Source organism: Acanthochromis polyacanthus, chromosome 12, assembly GCF_021347895.1.
Source record: "Acanthochromis polyacanthus isolate Apoly-LR-REF ecotype Palm Island chromosome 12, KAUST_Apoly_ChrSc, whole genome shotgun sequence".
Lineage (NCBI taxonomy): Eukaryota > Metazoa > Chordata > Actinopteri > Pomacentridae > Acanthochromis > Acanthochromis polyacanthus.
In genome coordinates this window covers 30,088,100-30,107,180 of record NC_067124.1, presented here as the reverse complement: position 1 = coordinate 30,107,180, position 19,081 = coordinate 30,088,100, and the positions used below count along the sequence as shown (strand labels likewise).

At 36.5% G+C, this 19,081-nt stretch overlaps 1 protein-coding gene and 1 long non-coding RNA gene across 2 annotated transcripts in view; one reads left to right on the top strand and one right to left on the bottom strand.

The window, feature by feature from the left end:
* Nucleotides 1–19,081, top strand: part of col6a4a (collagen, type VI, alpha 4a) — an 89,042-nt gene that overhangs the window by 45,430 nt on the left and 24,531 nt on the right. The window contains exons 14-29 of the mRNA XM_051956925.1: nucleotides 219–364; nucleotides 3,404–3,496; nucleotides 4,422–4,475; nucleotides 5,761–5,832; nucleotides 5,929–5,955; nucleotides 6,044–6,088; nucleotides 7,508–7,561; nucleotides 8,475–8,537; nucleotides 9,720–9,785; nucleotides 10,680–10,733; nucleotides 11,598–11,633; nucleotides 11,714–11,776; nucleotides 11,932–11,994; nucleotides 16,657–16,719; nucleotides 17,549–17,611; nucleotides 17,683–17,733. Of these exons, the coding sequence (XP_051812885.1) occupies nucleotides 219–364; nucleotides 3,404–3,496; nucleotides 4,422–4,475; nucleotides 5,761–5,832; nucleotides 5,929–5,955; nucleotides 6,044–6,088; nucleotides 7,508–7,561; nucleotides 8,475–8,537; nucleotides 9,720–9,785; nucleotides 10,680–10,733; nucleotides 11,598–11,633; nucleotides 11,714–11,776; nucleotides 11,932–11,994; nucleotides 16,657–16,719; nucleotides 17,549–17,611; nucleotides 17,683–17,733 (1,013 nt within the window). The remainder of the gene's footprint in view (nucleotides 1–218; nucleotides 365–3,403; nucleotides 3,497–4,421; nucleotides 4,476–5,760; nucleotides 5,833–5,928; nucleotides 5,956–6,043; nucleotides 6,089–7,507; nucleotides 7,562–8,474; nucleotides 8,538–9,719; nucleotides 9,786–10,679; nucleotides 10,734–11,597; nucleotides 11,634–11,713; nucleotides 11,777–11,931; nucleotides 11,995–16,656; nucleotides 16,720–17,548; nucleotides 17,612–17,682; nucleotides 17,734–19,081) is intronic.
* LOC127536464 (uncharacterized) lies at nucleotides 12,222–15,222 on the bottom strand. The gene is made up of 2 exons (XR_007945457.1): nucleotides 14,951–15,222; nucleotides 12,222–12,481 (listed from the first exon to the last, which is right to left on the bottom strand). It is a non-coding gene; the product is annotated as an uncharacterized LOC127536464 (long non-coding RNA).

Genomic DNA, 19,081 nt, shown 5'->3' with positions numbered 1-19,081 from the left:
AATATCACAGTTTAAATCTCAGATGTGGTTAATTTTCAAGACTAAATAATAATAGTAATTAATTAGTAAGTAATAATTTTCTCTGTTTAAATAGTTTCTGACTGAAAACACTCATTTTGGGATTTTGTAAAGATAATCTGCATAACAGTGATTAAAATTGAATAACAAACATTTAATAAAGCAGTCTGTGGTTAATGTTTGCTGTGCTCGGTCTGCAGGCGTCAGCGCTCTGCTCACTGTGGCCCTGGAGGGAGTTCGTGATGCCGCCCAGCTGCAGATGGTGGAGTTCGGCCGAGGGTTCGGCTACAGACTCCCTCTGAGCATCGGCATGCCAAGCATCGGCAGCACCATCCTCAAACAGATCGTAAGTTATTCACTGATGAAACAGACGCTCTGTTTACTTCAGCTGCACTGAAAGCTTCTGTGACTGGAAGAGTCACAAACATCCAGTTTACATATTCAGTTATTATCTCATAATTCTATTTACAGAAAATTATAAGTAGGTTGGTTTATTTTGGAATCAAATGAAATAAGACAAACTGCTAGCAAACACCATGACTGTGTAATTTTTCATTTTGCTTCCAATTTCCTGAACATTTCCAGATGGATAAATGCAGAAGTAGGACGTATGTATTAACTCTCTGAATCCTAAAACTTGCTGACAGGTTTGAAAGGTATGTTGTCTTTTAAAAGTGATCACCAAACTTAAACCATTTTTCAGCTACAAATTGTAACTAGAAAAGCACTCAGAGAGTGCAGACCTCCGCCAAGGATAGAGAGGAAAACAGGAAACCCATGCAGTAAACAATCATGAGCTGGAATCGAAGCTGTGTCTCTGACACAGTTCTGTTTACAAATCACCTTCTTAAGCAGTTGAGCTATCTGGACAGCTTGCTCCAATTTGTTGGACGACATATTAACCTATGATGTTTTTGTCATATTTTGGACCACATACTAAAACATACTAAAAAATTCAGAGTAATCCAGGATCCTTTCCGAATTGCCACAAAATTAAATCAGCTCTTCCTCTTACCATAGTCTACATCCCCTCAAAATTTCATGTGAATCTGCCCAGACGTTTTTGAGTTATCTTGCTAACAGACAGACAGACAGACACACAAACCCCGGGTGTCACATAACCTCCTTGGCGGAGGTAATAACAGGAAGATATGTCAGATTTTCAGCCTTGTTTGAGTTTCCATTAGGAAAAATAACTAAGTCCAAGCTTAACATGGTGATAATATCAAAATCACTGAATTCTACAAGTCCCAAAAAACAAATAGTAAAAAATAGACAGTTGGCTTTAATGTTGTTCTATAAAAAAAAAAAAAACAGAATTTTCAGTGTTTCTACAGATGAGAGATGAGACGACAAGGAAGACTGAGAGGAAAATCAAACGTACTGGATCAATGAAGTGATTGCAGCATGCTTTAAAAATGGTATACAGAGGAGCAAGTTGTTGGAAGATACATTTAGCACGGTGAAACATCCTTCTACTGATGTGAAAAGATTTGTAGTAGTTGTAAATTTGGAAATGGTTGTAAATAAAATGGTAAAAACAAGACAGAAATCAACAAAAACAATACACAAAATGAGAAAAACAAGACACTCAATGACAAAATTGAAGGACAGTATAAATGGTATACATGTTGATTCCAGGTTTTTACATTTCTGTACAATAATCAAAGACCTAAGTGTCTTCATGGTTTTAATGTTTCCATAGAGGCGCAGGACTTCATATTGCTGTGAAAATTATCCCTCACTGAGGAAAAATGTGACAGAAGCAAAGAAAAAAACACCTTGTTTGAGAGGTTAAAAACCATTTTCCTGCAAATGATTATGTAGCGTTTTGATTTTATTAGCTCACTTGTATCTGTTATTGAGTGTTATTAATGTGTGATATTGCTACTTTTTACTCTTTTTCTTTTGCACATGTAAATGTTGGAAATCACCTCAAAGTGCTGCTGAGCCAAAGTGCAGCTGCTGCTTCATGTGTTAGTGATGAACGTTTGGTTAAATAGAAGGAAGCCCAAAGATCAGAGTGTCAAATCTGCAGAGCTTCAGTCTAAAACACCCAGACACTTCGATCCTGCAGGGATCACTGAATTCCTGAATGACTGATCTAATGTGGTGGAATCTCTGCTTGTCAACTGTGAAATCAGAAATATTTACTTTTGGCTTTTCTCTGCAACAGATTACAGCTGAAAGTGAGAAACATGCATGTCTCAGCTGAATGAGAATCACAGAAAAAAAAGGTTTTCGTGTCCTGACGTGTCCGATTGTAGGAATGAAAAGCAGAGAGAAGCCCTGAGGGAAATGTTGACGGGAGAAAATATGCAGATTATTCTCCCTGTGAAAGAAAAAAGCTGCTGACGGTAGAAGAAATCACGGAACCAGTGAACTCTGTGACTGCAAGCAGTTTGAATTTGTAGAATAAAATGATTTTGATTAAGTTTTATGATTTTAAACTGACTTTCTGTCAGGTTTCTGATAAAATGGCACATCACACATGATTAGGTCAGGGATCATCTGAAAGTTTAAAATCCACCAGTTCTTGTTTTTACGGTTTCTGGCTGATAAATGGTGTCATTTTGGTGATCTTCTTTCAAAATCAAGACGGCATGCTTTAGAAACCCACCAGCTGTTCTACCGATCAGATGGTATTTGGTTTATGAATGATCTGTAAACATTGTTTCATTTGCTGTTATAAAGTTACAACTAATGATTATGTTCATTAGTAGTTCAATAATGCCATCAGACTGTAGGATTTACTGTCTGTTATCAGCTATGAGACAATATGTGAAAAGAATATCTCATATTGGACAAACTAGTGATGAAATTGCGTAGAATATCACAATACTAGCAGTAAACATTTGTTATCATTTCATTAAGTAAAGTAACTATTAGCTAAAATGAAATAAACTATACATTTTTGGTTACTTAACAGCAGTTATTATAAATGTCACCCAGCTTTCTTCTGTTTTTACAAAAGTACATGCTAATTATGTGTTTCAAAAACACAGATCAGATAGAGATCGTGACTTTGTCTTTGCAAAGAAAAAAACAAGCTTTCATCAACATTTCATGTCAATAACAGGAAACGCCTTTCTAAAGGAAAATCTTGGAACAAACTAAGGCATGCCATTTTAATTTCTTTACACTAGACATTAATACACATTTAAAATTAATTTAAAAGACACTAACTACAGCTTTTAGATGTTAAATGAATAACAAAACCAGTATTAAACTGAGCTGAACGGAGAATGTAAATGTGGATTTGGTTGACAATGATGACAGAAAATTCTCTCACAGTTTGATTTAACTTAATAAGCTCCACAGAAATAATCAGAGAATAAATTCTGCATCATTTTCACGTGTTTTTTACCTCTCGTCTGCCTTATAGGACGCGGTGTCTGACCGGGAATGCTGCAACGTCATGTGCAAATGTTCGGGACACGAAGGAATCCGTGGCTCTCGGGGGCTGCCGGGCTCAAAGGTAAATAAAACGCGTATCTTTAAACTTTTAGGAAAATGTGTCAGAGGCTGAGAGGGAGTGAAAGTAAACAGGCTGCCTTATCAGTGGTGGATATTCAGAGTGAAGCGGGTTGCATATGGGGAAGTAAAAACTCTCATCAATGAATTGCGTAAAAGCAGGATGAGTATTTGTGTAATTGTTAATCCTGAAGCATCACAGCTGCTGTGGTTTCAGGTTTAATGAGTTTATGTTTCCTGCTTAGAGGAACCTTTAGCCTGGTTGATTTTGGCTAACAAAATCACCCATGTCAAAAGGATTGCAAGGGAGGATTTCAACCAAAAGCCCGCTTTTGCTTTGACAACAGCTTTGCACACTCTTGGCATTCTCTGTCAGGTTCATGCGGTCGTCACCTGGAATGGTTTTGAATTAACAGGTGTGCCTTGTCGAGATTCAGTTTGTAGAATTGCTGGCCTTCTAAATGTCTTAGTACACAGTGGATAGCCCTGTTTGACTACCGTTGTAATCCATCGTATGGCATAGCGGCTCCTTTAAAGATTAGAAATTGTAAAACATATTCTGGTTTGTATAACACTTTCTTGTTCACTGCATAATTCCATATGCGTTCTTTTATAATTCTGATGTCTTCAGTATTGTTCTGCAATGTAGAAAATAATTACAATTAAACAAAAACCATAGAAGGAGAAGGTGTGTCCAAACTTTTGACTGTTTCTGTGGGTTAAATTACACACAAAGATCAGCATTTATTGGTTGGACAGTATGAATTTAATGAATAAAGTTGCACTGGACATTTTTACAACAGATTATTTTAAATGAGAGCAAACAACAACATGAAAGCTGATAGTCAAGGTTCATTTTCTGCCGCTGAAGCTGTTTTTTTTTTTTTTTTTTTTTTTTTTTTTGTGTGTGTGTGTGTTTTTGTGATCAGGGTGTGTCCGGACAGAAGGGTTACCCCGGCTTCCCAGGAGAGGAGGGCGTTTCTGTGAGTTTTTATTTCCTCCCTTTTATACATATATACTCCAATAAAAGCTGCATTTCCTTAATAATAACATGAATTTAGGCATCTATAGTCGTTCTTTTATAGATAAAACTCTCCAGCAGTTGGTCTCTCCTTCAAAATAAAATAGCAGAGCTGTTACTCACATAATTTCCTCAGCCTGTGTCTTATTAAATCTGCTGAAACCCCAAATATTTTCCGTTAGCAGCATCATCTTTGTGAAGATTTTTTTGTTTTTCTCCGTTTTTCATCACTGCAAACTGACATGCCGAATAGATGCAACTTTATTTAAAAGCATAGAAAAGGTGGAATGTTTGCATTTATTGTATCTTGTCATTTTGTGTTTTGGTTGTGTTGGTGTGTCTCGCTTTCAACGTTTCATGTCTTACTTGTGTCTCTGTCTCATTCGTGTCGTTTTGTCTCATTTTTGTTAATCTGCGTCTCATTTTTGATTTGTCTCATTTTGTATTGTTTTGTGACTTCTTATTGTTGTTTCTTTGTCCTATTTGTTGTTGTTTTGTCTCACTTTTGTCTGTTTCGCTCGTTTTTATCACTTTGTGTAATTTTTGTTTTTCTGCATCTGATCATTTTTGTGTCTTGTTTTTGATGTTTTCTGTCTCATTTTTGTGGTTGTCTCCTTTTTGTTTTCTCTTCTTGTGTCATTTTGCTTTTCATTTGTGTTGGTTTGTGTCTCCCTTTTGTTGTTTGTCATTTCATTTGTGTTGTTTTTATGTTTTGTGCCTCATTTTGTGTCTTGCTTTTGTCGTTTCATTTGTTTTCTCATTTTTGTCACTTTATCCTTGTCTTGCTTTTGATGTTTCATCTCATTTCTGTCAGTTTGTATCTAGTTTGTCATTCTGATTACATTTTGTGTCTTGCTTTTGTCATTTAATTTGTTGTTTTGTCTTGTTTTTGTCATTTTGTCGTTTTTAATCTCGCTTTTGTTGTTTCGCATGCCGTTTTGTGTCTCATTTTGTGTCATTTACTGTCATTTTTCTTTTCTATCTTGTTGATGTCTTTTTGGGAGACTTTTTTCTACTTTGTTGTTAATTTCATTATTGAACAATAATGCATTGAATGATAACTTTGAAAATTTGTCTAAACTAATGTTCCTAATGTCCCCTTCACAAATTGTGCTCTCCCTTTATGACATTTGTGTGACAACGGACGTAAACAAAGCACTTGTTACCTTCATGCCAGTATTGATCAGTTAACAAGTGCTTTGATCAGACATCCCTAATTAAAAGCATCACTGCTCACTTTGCTGCAGGGCGATCGGGGAAGTCCTGGACCGAGTGGACCTCAGGGTGTCCAGGGCTGTTCTGGACAGAGAGGACTGAAGGTACAACAGCAACACTATATTATTTTTAGTAGTAGTAATGTTATAGTGTTATCATGTGATAGCAGAGATGCTGACGCTGTGTGTTTGTGTCTGCAGGGCGCTCGAGGTCTGCGGGGGAACCGGGTGAGTTCTGCTTTAATGTTCTCTTCTGTGTGGGTTTTAACAAGCATTCAGGCTCAGATAAAGTCTCATTTCTTTTCCAATGTTGCAGGGAGAAGACGGAGAGGACGGACTGGACGGAGTCAGCGGAGAACAGGTACCGACACCCCTTCTGCACAGAGCATCACACATCTTCATCTCCTGGTATCTCTGCAGAAATCAGGCTAAAGGCTCCTGTCAGATAACATCTTCCTGGAGTCTCTGAGGATGGAAACAGGACACTGACAGATGATGATGTCCTCAGAAAAGTCTGAGTCACTGAGGATAAAAAGATGTTTCTTTGGGGTTAAACTGCAACAAAGAAGCGAGATCTTAACTTGTTGTTTTTTCTTTAACTTACTTTACCAACTACAATGAAGAAAACTGTATACGAACTTTTGTGCAAAATTAAGAGGTTTAAGTTTTAATCTTTTGCCTTCTCTTTTTTTAATTAAAACAAAACGTGGACACATTTTGATTGCTGGTGAAAACTGTGCATAAACAAGTACCAGCCAAAACATCGGCGGTTTGGCAGTTAACATGTCAATGTAATCCATTTTCCACAATTTAAATCACAAAATACGCAAAATAACTGTTTAAAAATAGTTTTTCAGTCCTTAATGACGGCAAATATCTGACAAATAGCATTTTTGCTCATTTAGAAACAGTGAAAAGTAGTAGAATTTTACAGTCAAACATTAAAATGAATAAATTATTTGTTTAAATACAGTTGAACATTATTTATAGTTGTGGCCTGTTTTTTGTTTGTTTTTTACAGTCCTCATGTAAATTAATCCTTTCCTTCCGTTTTACATGTTGTGTAATTTCACAAAACAGGGAGCATCTTTAAAATAACAGTAATTTGTTTTTAAAAAATACAGTTACCGTAAATCTTTTAAGCATTTTATATGTCAATATGATCATTTTTCAAGTTCAGTTGCTCTTTTTTTTTTCTCAAATGCAACAAAACGCTCCATCAACATGTAAACAAACACTTCGTTCTCTGATTTCCCACTATTCTCTGTATTTTATTGGTATAACAATATTTTAAATAATTATTTTACATTGTTTCGATCATCAATATACAAAATTTTTCTTTCAATTAACGGCTAATATTAGGAAAACAGCAATATTTTGAAATTATGTAAATTTTAAACTGAAATTTTTGTTCTGTGATTTTACTTGTGTAATTTAACAAAACAGGAAAAATCTGGAAAAAACCAGGGCATTGTAACAAAAAATGCAGTTAAAAGACATTTTTAAGTAGCCTATATAATAATTTTCTATCTCTAATGCAGCAAAATGCTCGCATAGAGTTGAGTAATTTGGTCAGGTGTATTTCTGCTGATTCCAGCCAGCCTGGTGCTCATCCTCTGGATTATTTCTCTGTTTTTAACTTGCCCAGCTGTCTTTTTATTCAAGGCAGATTGTTATTTGTTTTCATTGTAGAGGAAATGAGCAGGCACATTCAGGAAGTGAGCTGACTGGAGAGTGTTTCAGGATTTCAGGCTCTGATCTGAGTTTTTCTGGTTTTCAGGGAGTGACGGGAGCCGACGGAAGCCGAGGAGAGCGAGGAAACCCTGGAAGCCCAGTAAAACACTTTTACTCTCATCAACATCCAATAATCACCGTTTCTGTCTTAATATTATTAGTTAATTACTATTTAATGATGTGAAAATGTAGCACAGGAGTGTTTCAAACACATTAAGAAAATAAGTAATGCTATCTGTATTAATGCCAGAATTCCATTAGCAAGTTAACATGTTTAAAATAAAATATTTATTTAAGGACTACATTATGTAGTCCTATCAAAGTCCTATAACAGTCAAATGAAGAGCAAAAAGAATAATACAGCAGAGTTTATAGTAATACTGTGTTTATTATATATTATATACATTATATTTTGTATTGTTAACATTTATTATAAGATGACATTCACATGAACCCTCTCTCATTAATGTACTTATCTCTGTGGATGTTCTTATTGTTACTTGTTTTGACATGAGGTAGGTCAGAAAAAACTCAAATTCATCTTTATAAATAATATATTTACATATTGCCTATTTCTGAAGGTTATAATCAGTAATTTTGTAATGTAGCTGCATTTCCCTTCAAATTACCAATTGACAACTATAGAAATTAATATTTAATTTTTGCATGTTTTGGTAATTCGTGCTTCCAGTTTTGTTTAAATTTATTGTATTTTATTTACGTTGAAAAATAAAAATCTGGGCTGCAGGAGCTCCCTGAAATGATCACATTCACAGCACAGTATGATGTGCAGTGAATAACTAATATAAGTCCTTTATTCTTTGTCATTATTGCTTTTGTTGTGTTTCTTGAGTGTGTTTTGTCAGACAGCCTGGTCAGGTGTTTCTGTAGTTCATTGGAATTTGCCTTTAGTGGTTTTACTCTTATCAGATGAAGCCTCCACATGGTCATGATGACGCTCGGGGCTGTTGACCTCTGAGCGTTTGATTGACAGGCTGAACTGTTGTCCTCAGGGTATCCCAGGTATCCAAGGGGAGGCGGGACTCAAAGGACAGCGAGGACTGAGAGGAGATCCGGTGAGTTTACTGCATCCAACAGAACAAACATCGGTCTCACAGGGCTGATTTATACTCTTGAATACTTCTTCTTTGTGATTCTTTTTCTTCACTGTACTCCTTCATTTTTAATCATCTTTCTTCTTCCTGCTTCTACAAATTCTACCTCTTCTTCTACTGATTATGCTTTTCTTCTCCTAATTATTGTTTCCTCTTCCTATTCTTCAGTCTCTGTTTTCTTCTGCTAATTATACTTCTGCTAATTCTTTTTCTTATTCCTCTTCTCTTTAATTCGTTTTTCTTTTTCGACTAATTCTAGTATTTTTCTACTTCTTACTCACGTTTTTTCTTCCACCTTCTTCCTCTTTCCTGTCTCTTCTTTGTCTTTTTCTTTCTACATTTTATTTTCCATCTCATACTATTCTACTTCTTTCTTCTCCTTATATTATTGCTACATCTTCTTTTTCTCCTACTAGTTACATTTTTTCTTCCTCTTTCTTCCGTTTTTTCGTCACTTGTCTTTCTTCCCGTCTTCTTCTTCAGTCTCCTCCTCTTACTTCTTCTTCCCATCACTTATTTTCTTCTTCCTTGTTCTTCCTCTTCACGCTGCACCTTGTTTGTCTTTCTATTCACTTATTTCTACTTCTGTCTTTTTCACCTTCAACTATTCTACTTCATCTCTTCTTTCTTCTTCCTATATCATTTCTTTATTTGTCTTCTGGTTTCATCAGGCGTAACTGTAAGAGACAAACTGATCTTGGGCCATCAAACAAACAGTAGTGTCCTAATTTGATCATTACTGTTCCTATTTTACATATTCTGTTATAATTACCCTTATTATTGAAGAAGTCTAGTTATAAATGCCAGCTTCTATGCTGTTAAAACATTACATTAAATGTAGATCACTTCCAAATATCAGTTATAGGTCTTTCTTGATTACCAACAACCCTATTGGCCCTAAAAAAAACAACCCCATATTGGTTCAGTTTCTAGTTCAGTAGATCTGCTGTTGGAGAGAAGAGCCATGTAAGTTTCAGCCAAAATGTTTAGTTGCAAGCATCTAGAGAAAATCAAACCTCCGTCCAAGTTTGCTGGCGAAGCTGAACCTAGCAAATTGTTCAGCTCGTATTCTCACTGAGACAAACACAGCTGGACCACAGCTGGAGGCCTTTCTGGGTTAATCGTTGTGTTTCGTCCTCACAGGGAGAGCCGGGTGCTGCTAACAACTCGCCAGGAGCCAAAGGAGACCCTGGAAATGCAGGTTTACCGGTAAGACACAGGTGTACTCATTATACCAGTCAAAGTTCTGGTGGTTTGTTCTGTAGACAGAATTTTTCTTAAGCATTAAACATTAAGATCTAAGAACATCTTAAACATTAAGATAGGCAGGGAAATCCTCGCAGAAGATAAAATAGTATTGCTATGTACATAATCTCCATATTTGTAATTATTTCCATGTTATACATCATGATATCCAGATGTAATCATTTTTTTCTCATGTGTTCCCCTTTTTACTCTGTTTTCTCTTGTTTTATATGATTTCTGCTGTCTGAATGACATCATAGCTTTGTTTTAATAAGTGCTGCACTAGTAAAGATAATAAATGTTCATAAAGAGCACAAAACAAACAAAAAATGCACTATATTCCTATGTGACCTGCCAGTATGAGTCAGAAAATTAGATCTCTATGAAATTGATGTGCTCATAAAGCTAGTACATGTGAAACAACATGGTGAAAATAAACAGCACATAATAAAGGTGTCCGTCAATTCATGAATCCAACGAGCTTCTTCTCTTGAGTTGGAGATGCAGCAGAGCATGGATTTAATAGTTTCAGCTGTTTGGATCCAATTGGTTTGTGGTGTTGGGTGGGGTCTCAATGAGTGACTGTGGGGAAGATCTGTGTTTGGAACTAATTTGGGAGTAATTTATCTGTTTTACGGCGCACATTATCCATTTCAACACTAAATTGCAGCTCATAAAAAGCAGCTTTGGACCAAACTCTGTGATTGCAGCAACTCTTGTGAGGTTTTCTCCAAGAGCAAACTGCTTGAAAACCCAAATATTATAGGAATATGGTCATAATTTATGTTTAGGTTTGAGATCATGGCACTATAGAAGTCTGGACTGTGTCAGTGTGAGATGTGTTGTTTGAATCCACAGGGTATACCTGGACCGGATGGGCAGCCAGGTGAGAGCGGAGTTGTCGGAAACTCGGTGAGATTTTCTGCTTCTCTTTTTGTCTTTTCTATTTCCATTTTCCTCTTTTCTACCTCTGTTTTTGTATTTTCTGCATTTAAATTACTCTTTTCTGCTTTTGTTTTCTTTTTTCCTATGCTTTCTCTGCTTGTTGTAGTTTTTTTTTTTTTGTCTTTTCTGGTCCTATTTTTGTCTTTTCTACTTCTGTTTTTATCTTTTTTCTGCTTGTTTTCATCTTTTCTGCTGCTCTTTGTCTTCTCCGCCGCCATTTTTAACTTTTCTACTTCCGTTTTTTGTCTTTTCTGCTTTTATTTTTGTCTGTCTTTTTTTGTGTTTTTTGCGTCGTTTTTTTTTTTTTTTTGCTTTTCTGCTTCTGTTTTCATCTTTCCTGTTAATCGTTGTCTTGACACTCATTTCTGAGCTCTCAGGTCTGTTTCTCAATTTTAAATTGAATGGTTTGGCAACAGTTGTTATTATTTGTAAATTCTTTTCAATATATCCAATTAGTATCGATTATGATTCAGCGTTGAAAAGCAGTAAAAGTGGAAAAACTTGGTAAATGCTGTATTCAGCTACAAATTTTAATAATGTATTCCTTTCAACTAACTGTTTCTTACTTAGTTGTGTAGTTTGGGCATTTATTTGTTGCTTTGAGCTAACAGATTGAACTCCTCTGCCTTTTTACTTCCAATTTTTTGTGCCTCAGTGTAATGCTGCTTTGTTTGTTTTCACCAAATTTCAGATTTTTTTAAAAATGATGTAGTCAGATCTCTTCCTGCTCCTCTTGGAAAGTGCAGAAGTTTTCTCTTTCCTACCTGAGATGCTGCCAAACTGTCTGTGAAATAATCAGTTACTGACATGTTGTGTTTATCTGCTGCTCAGGGTCAAAATGGAAGAAGAGGGCCTCCGGGTGAGAAGGTAGGAGAGCCGATCAAACAACACTCAGAGCTGCTTTAAACACCAGTAAACACCCAGTCAAAGTGTGTGTTTGTGTGCAGGGTGCAGCTGGAGTGCCAGGAGCTGCAGGACTGGTGGGCGTCCCAGGTCCTTCGGGTTCACAGGTGAGCTGTCAGGGCAGGTGAGGTCACACAGGTAAAGGAACAGGACAGCTGTTTGGAAAGGCAGAGAAAAAGTGGATCTAACAGGAGGAAGCAAGCTGTGCATTTTGTACTACATCAGAGAAGGTTGATGGAACTGAAAAATCTTGTCTCTGCAGGGCACCAGAGGGATCAGAGGTCAGCCTGGACCCAGAGGAGTCCCCGGCCTTCCTGGACCTCAGGTCAGCTCATCATCCAGTTTTGTGAAAAGGCTCAGAAACGTAACACAGAGCTGAAGTTAGTTTCACCCGAGAACAGCAATGAGTCAAATATAAGCTAACAAGAAACTACAATAATTCTAATCAATAAATCGATTTAGAATTTCACTCAAAGACTCTGTTTAACTATGGAAAAAATCACTGACATAAAACAACTGATGCTCATTGTTTGTAAGTAAACGCACAAATAATTATTTCACAGGCTATTTATTTTAATTATATTTTGTTGTGAAGAGTTTTGTGATGCAACAGAGCATAGTCTAAATCATCAACTGGTCCTGTGAGTCTCAGGAGGCCGTCGTGTCACTATATCTTCATTATCCTGAAGCCTCCACCAGGGTGGGACGTGTTGGCGAATTCTGCAGTTGTCACATGTGACGCCTTAATTACTGCGAGTCTGACAGACGATGTCGCTGCTGCTGCTGTCGCACAACATCTGGAGCTCATCTGTCTGCAGTCAAGAGGCAAATGAAGCAGATGTTCACTATCAGTCAGTGTCATTGAATGGAACTGTTTAGTACAACTAAAACACCTGAGGAATATCGCATTAAGATGATAGATTTTATTGTGAATTTGTTATGATTACAGCTCCGAGCCGCCCTTATCATCTTTACTAATTGGTGAACTTCTATAAGTGGATTCTTTCCAAAACAGGGAAACAAAATGTGTCACCGATGGTGTGAAGTACTGCAGTGTTAGTTCAAACCTTCTCAGAGTTTTCTTCACTGTTTTTTTTTTTAACTTGTTTTTTTACTACTTGGGACTCAAAACTAGATTCTGTAAAATATTTTAGCTTAATTTCAAGAATTTTAGATGTTTCCAGACCTGGGAATTTCCCCCCTCAAAAAAATAAAAAATAAAAAAACCTGTGAAGCCATTTTAAGGGTTCAATATCTCCAGAAATAAAACTCCCACAGCCATGAAATCAGGTGAGGACACAGACAGAATATTGTGTATAAATATATATATATATATATATATATATATATATATATATATACACACATACACACTACCATTCAAAAATTCTGGGTCATCCAGGCAATTTCATGTTTCCCATGAAAACTCACACTTTAATTCATGTGCTAAAATAATTGCATAAGAGTTTTGTAATCCTCAATCAGCGTTTCAACACCATTAGCTAACACAATGTAGCATTAGAACACGGGGGTGATGGTTGTTGGAAATGTTCCTCTGTACCCCTATGGAGATATGCCATTAAAAATCTGATATTTTCAGCTAGAATAGTGATTTACCACATTTACACTTTCCAGACTGTATCCCTGATCAACTTAATGTTATCTTCATTGAAAAAAAAGCTTTTCTTTCAAAGATAAGGACATTTCTAAGTGCCAAAAAACTTTTAAATGGTGGTTTATATACCAACTCAATGGATGTTTCCATATTTTCTACTAAAACAGGGATGTGATTTTTTTTTTTTCCGCGAATTCACGGAATTCCGCTTTTTTTCAGGGATGGGAATTTACCGCGGATCCCCCCCCCCCAACTTTCTGCTAGAATCAGAACTTGCTGATCCCATCCCTGTAAAAGCACAGTCTTTGGTTGACATTTCACAAACCTTTGAGGCCTTTAACATCACTAGAATTTGACTTGTGGCAAGTACAGCAAAACAAAGTTCCCGTTTTTTGACGTTTTAATAAAATGATGATGCAGACTTGTAGGAACACAAAAACTGGTTTGCATAGGAGTCTATATATTATCATTATAGTGCAAAGTTACAAGCTGTGGATTTACATTTCTTTCATTTGCAGAAGGGAAATTCTCCAAAGCCATTTCAGCATCTCTGTTGATCTTAGTAGTTGGAGTTTCTTGAACTTTTGACTCCAAATTGGTTAATTTTCTGGCAGCAGCAGCGGATTTCGTGTGAAGCGATATTTTGCTGTGGCACAAAGTGAACAGACATGTTCTGGTTCATGTCCAGTAATTGGACCACACACTGCTTTCTCAGGTCTTTCTATAGTTATTTCTTCTGTTTATCACTGCGTTTCTGCTTCAATGCTTGAAAACATAACAGTAATTATAACCTCACTGCATAAAGCCAGTAAAAATACACAGATTCTATTATTAGCCGTTAAATTCCCTTGTTTCATAGTGCCAAGCTGCTCCGCTTAAAGCTCACACTACAGTTTTTAGTAGTAACAAAGGAGCTTTAGACACAAGTTCCCTCCATGATTAAACCGTTTTCTGCCTTTAAACTATGATACAGAAAATCCCCTTGTCTGAGTCAAAGCATAATTTATAGTGGAGATTTTTAATTCCTCACTCAGTATTTAGTGCAGTCGTTTTATGTAATCTTTTCCTCTTTAGAACAACCTTATAAAAACTATCCACTGCCCATAAAATCCCACTAAGAAGCTGCTACTGGCAGATTTATTAGCGATGCGTGTTTAAAAAAATAAATGTCCGGATTGCATAACGACAAGATCCAATCTCAGATTTTTCTGATTCAGCAATGACCTTCGTGCGTCGCCCACATGTGACCAATTTTTAGACTTGTTAGGAAAATTTATCTTATTTGTCTGTTGGACGACACTTTAGCTCCACATCTGGTGTTATAAATGTGTCACATAAATAACAGACTCGACTTGAAGAAGCAACCTAAGGAAGTGCTGATGTGTTCCTGCTGTGTTTCAGTGTCAAACATAACCTGGCAATAGCCAGATTAATAATTGTGTAGTACTTGATAGTACTCCACAATATCAATCTGGGACCGCTCCATGTTAATCCGTTTGGAGGAAAGAGGCACGGATTGGACAATGCAACAGTATGTCCCGCCTCTGACAGGTTTATTTTTAGCCAATTGCGGCGACGCTTTGAAGTTTTTTCATAACGAGCGGAGCCAATTGGTAGATTAAACTCTTTCCAAAACCCGTAGGTAAAAAAGCACAAACATCTTTACCATCCAGAAATGCGCAAAGCCCCTCTCGTTGTTCTTCCTTCAAAGAAGCGATAGGAGATTCAGCTAAAACGGACTTAAGAGCAGCATCTACACGATCGTTGTCCTCCGTTGCCATGTTTGTTTTCATCTACTGGCGCTTGGTGTTGTCGTCACACCCGGATATCCCGCCCATTATCCCGCCCCACACACGAATACTGCTGCGTGATTGGCCGCGAACCAACTTGGTGCTGTACGAAAAGTGAAGGCGGGAGCGGAGCAAGATGGTTTCTTGAGAGATTTGTGAACTCACAAATATTGCGAGAAATCAGTGTTGTTTTCGATGACTATGACGAAATTATTTCGTTGACGCCCCTTTTTTTTTCATGACGAAAACGAAACGATGACGAAATAAACGCGGCTCTCTGATGACCAAAACATGACGAGACGTGTGCTAGTTTTTGTTCAAGAGACGAGACTGGACGAAAACGTTAATGGATGGTTTCGATCAACTGGTGATATTCAGTGAGCGAGGCTGTTACAACGGCAGTGCATAGCATAGGTGACTGTACCGATGCCTGTTCAAAACACACAGACGTCAATAAACTGTTCCGAAATGTTCTTCTTGTCAGCTTTAACATTGTTGTTATTGCTCTGTTGGGACTCACGGCTGTTCCGTCTACCAGTAAAATTCTCGGTTTAATGAGGACTTCCACCTAACGGAGTGGAAATATCGCTTCACTGCGGCAGAGTGTGACGACCAGATTAACTGGTGACAGTCTGTGGCCTCAGTCCGACGGTCAGACAGAAACGACAAGAGAAGTTCTAATACCGTTTTCAAAGCTTACTGCGATAAACCAGTTGGACCGGAGTTGTTCTACTTTTAAACAGATTTTAAGTAAAACAATAATATCATATAAACCATCTGACCACATTCTAACCAGAGATTTCACATTCCAGCCTTCAGAACATCGATATGCTTCATCTAATTGTCCCCCCGTTATTCATTTTATTTATTTATTTTTTTGATTTATTTATTTTACTGGGGCATTGCAAGTTAATCAACATTGTATTCTATGGAATCAATGCATTGTAAATTAAATGCACTGACTTTACAGAACACAGAATTAAAGGGTTTTTTTTTATTTCTAACGACGTAGAACAATAATAGAGACGAGGATATTTATTCTACAAAACCTTAACATACTACTCTAAACTGACAAAAAATAAACCCGCAAGTCCTGAAGAAGGAATATCTTTGTTGGCATTTTTGTAGTAATGAACATTGAATCCACTGTCATTTTGTCAGTGAGGTTAATAATACGTAATTTGTTAAAAGGCTAATACATCTAGACTAAAACCTTTTGAGTTTTCGTCGACTAAAACTGGACTAAAACTATCACTTATAGAAATGACTAAATTGTGACTAAATAGAATAAGGATTTCGTCCAAAAGACTAAAACTAAGACTAAATCTAAATTGGCTGCCAGAAACAACACTGCGAGAAATCAACTTGCTGGCAAGGTTATGTCAAACAAGCAGCTAAAGAGAGTTGACGTGTTCTTATCAGTCGGCTGCTCTGAGCTGTGAACATTAAACTGAAAGTAGCTCCTTCATCCACTGTGTCACGATGACATTAGACATTTTAAATAACTCCTGGTGGTGCGTTCAAGGACGCTGGGACACCAGCACAGGTTGCTGCTCTGACTCTGTATTCGGTTTTGCTGCAGGGTGGACCAGGATCAGTCGGAGGCCCCGGAGCAGCTGGACGCCGAGGTGGTAACGGACAGAAGGTGTGACATCATCGTCCTCATCTATGATGCAGCAAACATGTCACAGTTTCACATCAGATTAGTTTATATAAATAAATCCAGACAGATTAAACTAAATTAAATGCACTCATGTTTAAGACATCTACACTATACCGTCGTGAAGGGGGTGAATCCACATGTGATCACTTATTTTACACTCAAATTAATTGATGCTGCTTTGTAGAAATTTTTCACAAAATTTTCCTTTTAAAAGTTTGGCAAAAACGCTGAAATAATAAATGATACAATAACTCAATGTTGAAGACCAATAAAAGGGGAAAACGTTGAAGTTTTCCGGTGTAACAACCAAAACAGACATAAAGTGACCACAAGACAGAAAAGGACATGAAAGTATCCCCAAAAAACACCAAAATGAAACAAGATGACTGGAGAATTTAAGCTTTAGCATAAATCTCAACAATTTCTAATTAGTTTGTGTTGCAATTTTTCTCAATATATATGACACCAAGAAACTGAAAACGAGCATTCTTGCGCATTATATCTCATGAGCTCCATTTCTAATTTGTTTGATTTTTGCTTCTTTTGTTTATTTTCTATGTAAAAAATAACAAAAGGAACAAAAATTAAAAGGGCAGTTAAAATGTTGGATCGATTCTTAGCACCAATAAAACCTGATGATGTCCTTTGTGACTGGAGAGACTTTTGAAGTTGTCACTTTTAAAACATTTTACTGAAGACAACTGATGGATTAGTTGATCCAGCATCTGGTTATGTTTTGATTTTCACTGTATTCTAACAAAAAAGCAGCATGAATGTTTGAGATTAAAGCTAATTGTTGTTGCTGTTGAAGGGCCAACCAGGAGACCCCGGTGAAAAAGGTGTTCCAGGACCACTGGGACCCAGAGGATTGCCGGTAAGACTCTGTTTGTGAATGTTGTGTGGTATAAAGAGTTTATCTACTCAGTGACTGTTTGTCTGTTTCAGGGTGAGGATGGAAGAGACGGTTATGGACCTGCAGGACCTAAAGGTGTAAAGGTACAAATCAATGATATGAATCAATCAATGAACATCTTCACACTTTTACAACAGTTTCTGATCTGACTATTTCTAAATTCTCCAAGATTTTTAAAGCATAAACTCTGAATTTTTATAAAGATGGTTGTGAAATTTTTGCTCATTAATATGTCAAATACTTTCTGTTTGTTTTTTTTGTTTTTTTGCCTGTCGACCAACTTTTAGCAGGTTTATTTGCACATTAAAATTTGAGGTTGTTTGAATGACAATATTTCAGCAATTGGATTAAATCCTGAAATTTTCACTGTTTTTTTTCTCATGTCACTCATTTAGAATCGGATCAATAGTCTCTGATTGTGAGTGAGTTCAGATATATTTTTTAAATTGACACCGTTGTGAAAAGTCCCATCATTGAGCTCTCATTAACACCAAAAAAAGATAATACAGCACTTAACCAGTGATATTTTGTGAACCACATGTAGTTAGAAATCACAATAGGAAAAAACTTTACATGTAGAATTTTGAACTAAATTTTTTTTCTATTTAATTTAGATTTTATGCCAATATTTTTGTTTTGTGGTAAAACTTGTCATACCTGCTCAATCAGTGATGAAAGTTCAACAAAAAAGTATTTCATAATAAAAATTGTTCTACGTTTTTTTTCTATTATTGTGACATACAGTTAGATATGGTTCAGAAAATATCACTGGTTGACTCTTGATTTATTTATTTTTTCATATTTCAACTCACCTGTGGTCTGAGTTTATTTGATCTGCTTGTCCCATTTTGTAGATTCTGAATCGACGACGTGAAGAGAAATAACAGTGAACTTTTCTGATTTTTGTCGTGAATAGCTCCTTTGTCAATGCAGATGCCCACTACATGTGTTAACAATTCAGCTTTGACCACTGAGGTTAAAGGAGCTGAAAGAAATGCTGGGAAAAATGTGACTGAGATCTGTAGGCTTCAGAATCTCCAAAAATATATACCAAGGCCAGTGGACAAAAAGGCAAAAGTACAAAGAAAAACAAGCGTGGTTATCTGTTAAGGATATGATGTATATGTCTATATATACATTGCAAAATAATATAAGAATATAAGTCACTGTAAAATGCAGTACATGTTCACATTAGATGTTGTAGCACACTTCAAGAAAGCCTAAAACCTGCTGAAAGTTGGTCTATGGGCATTTTTAGACATTTATTTCTGTAAAAATTTGATATGAGACTGAAATTTCACAGATGTCATTTAAAATGTCCAGAGTTTATGATTTTTTAAAAAAATCAAGCAGATAGGAGATGTTTAGAGCAGAAGGCTGATGATGTGGGATAAAACAGCCCTTTAATAAATACAGTCTGTTTAGTTTTCT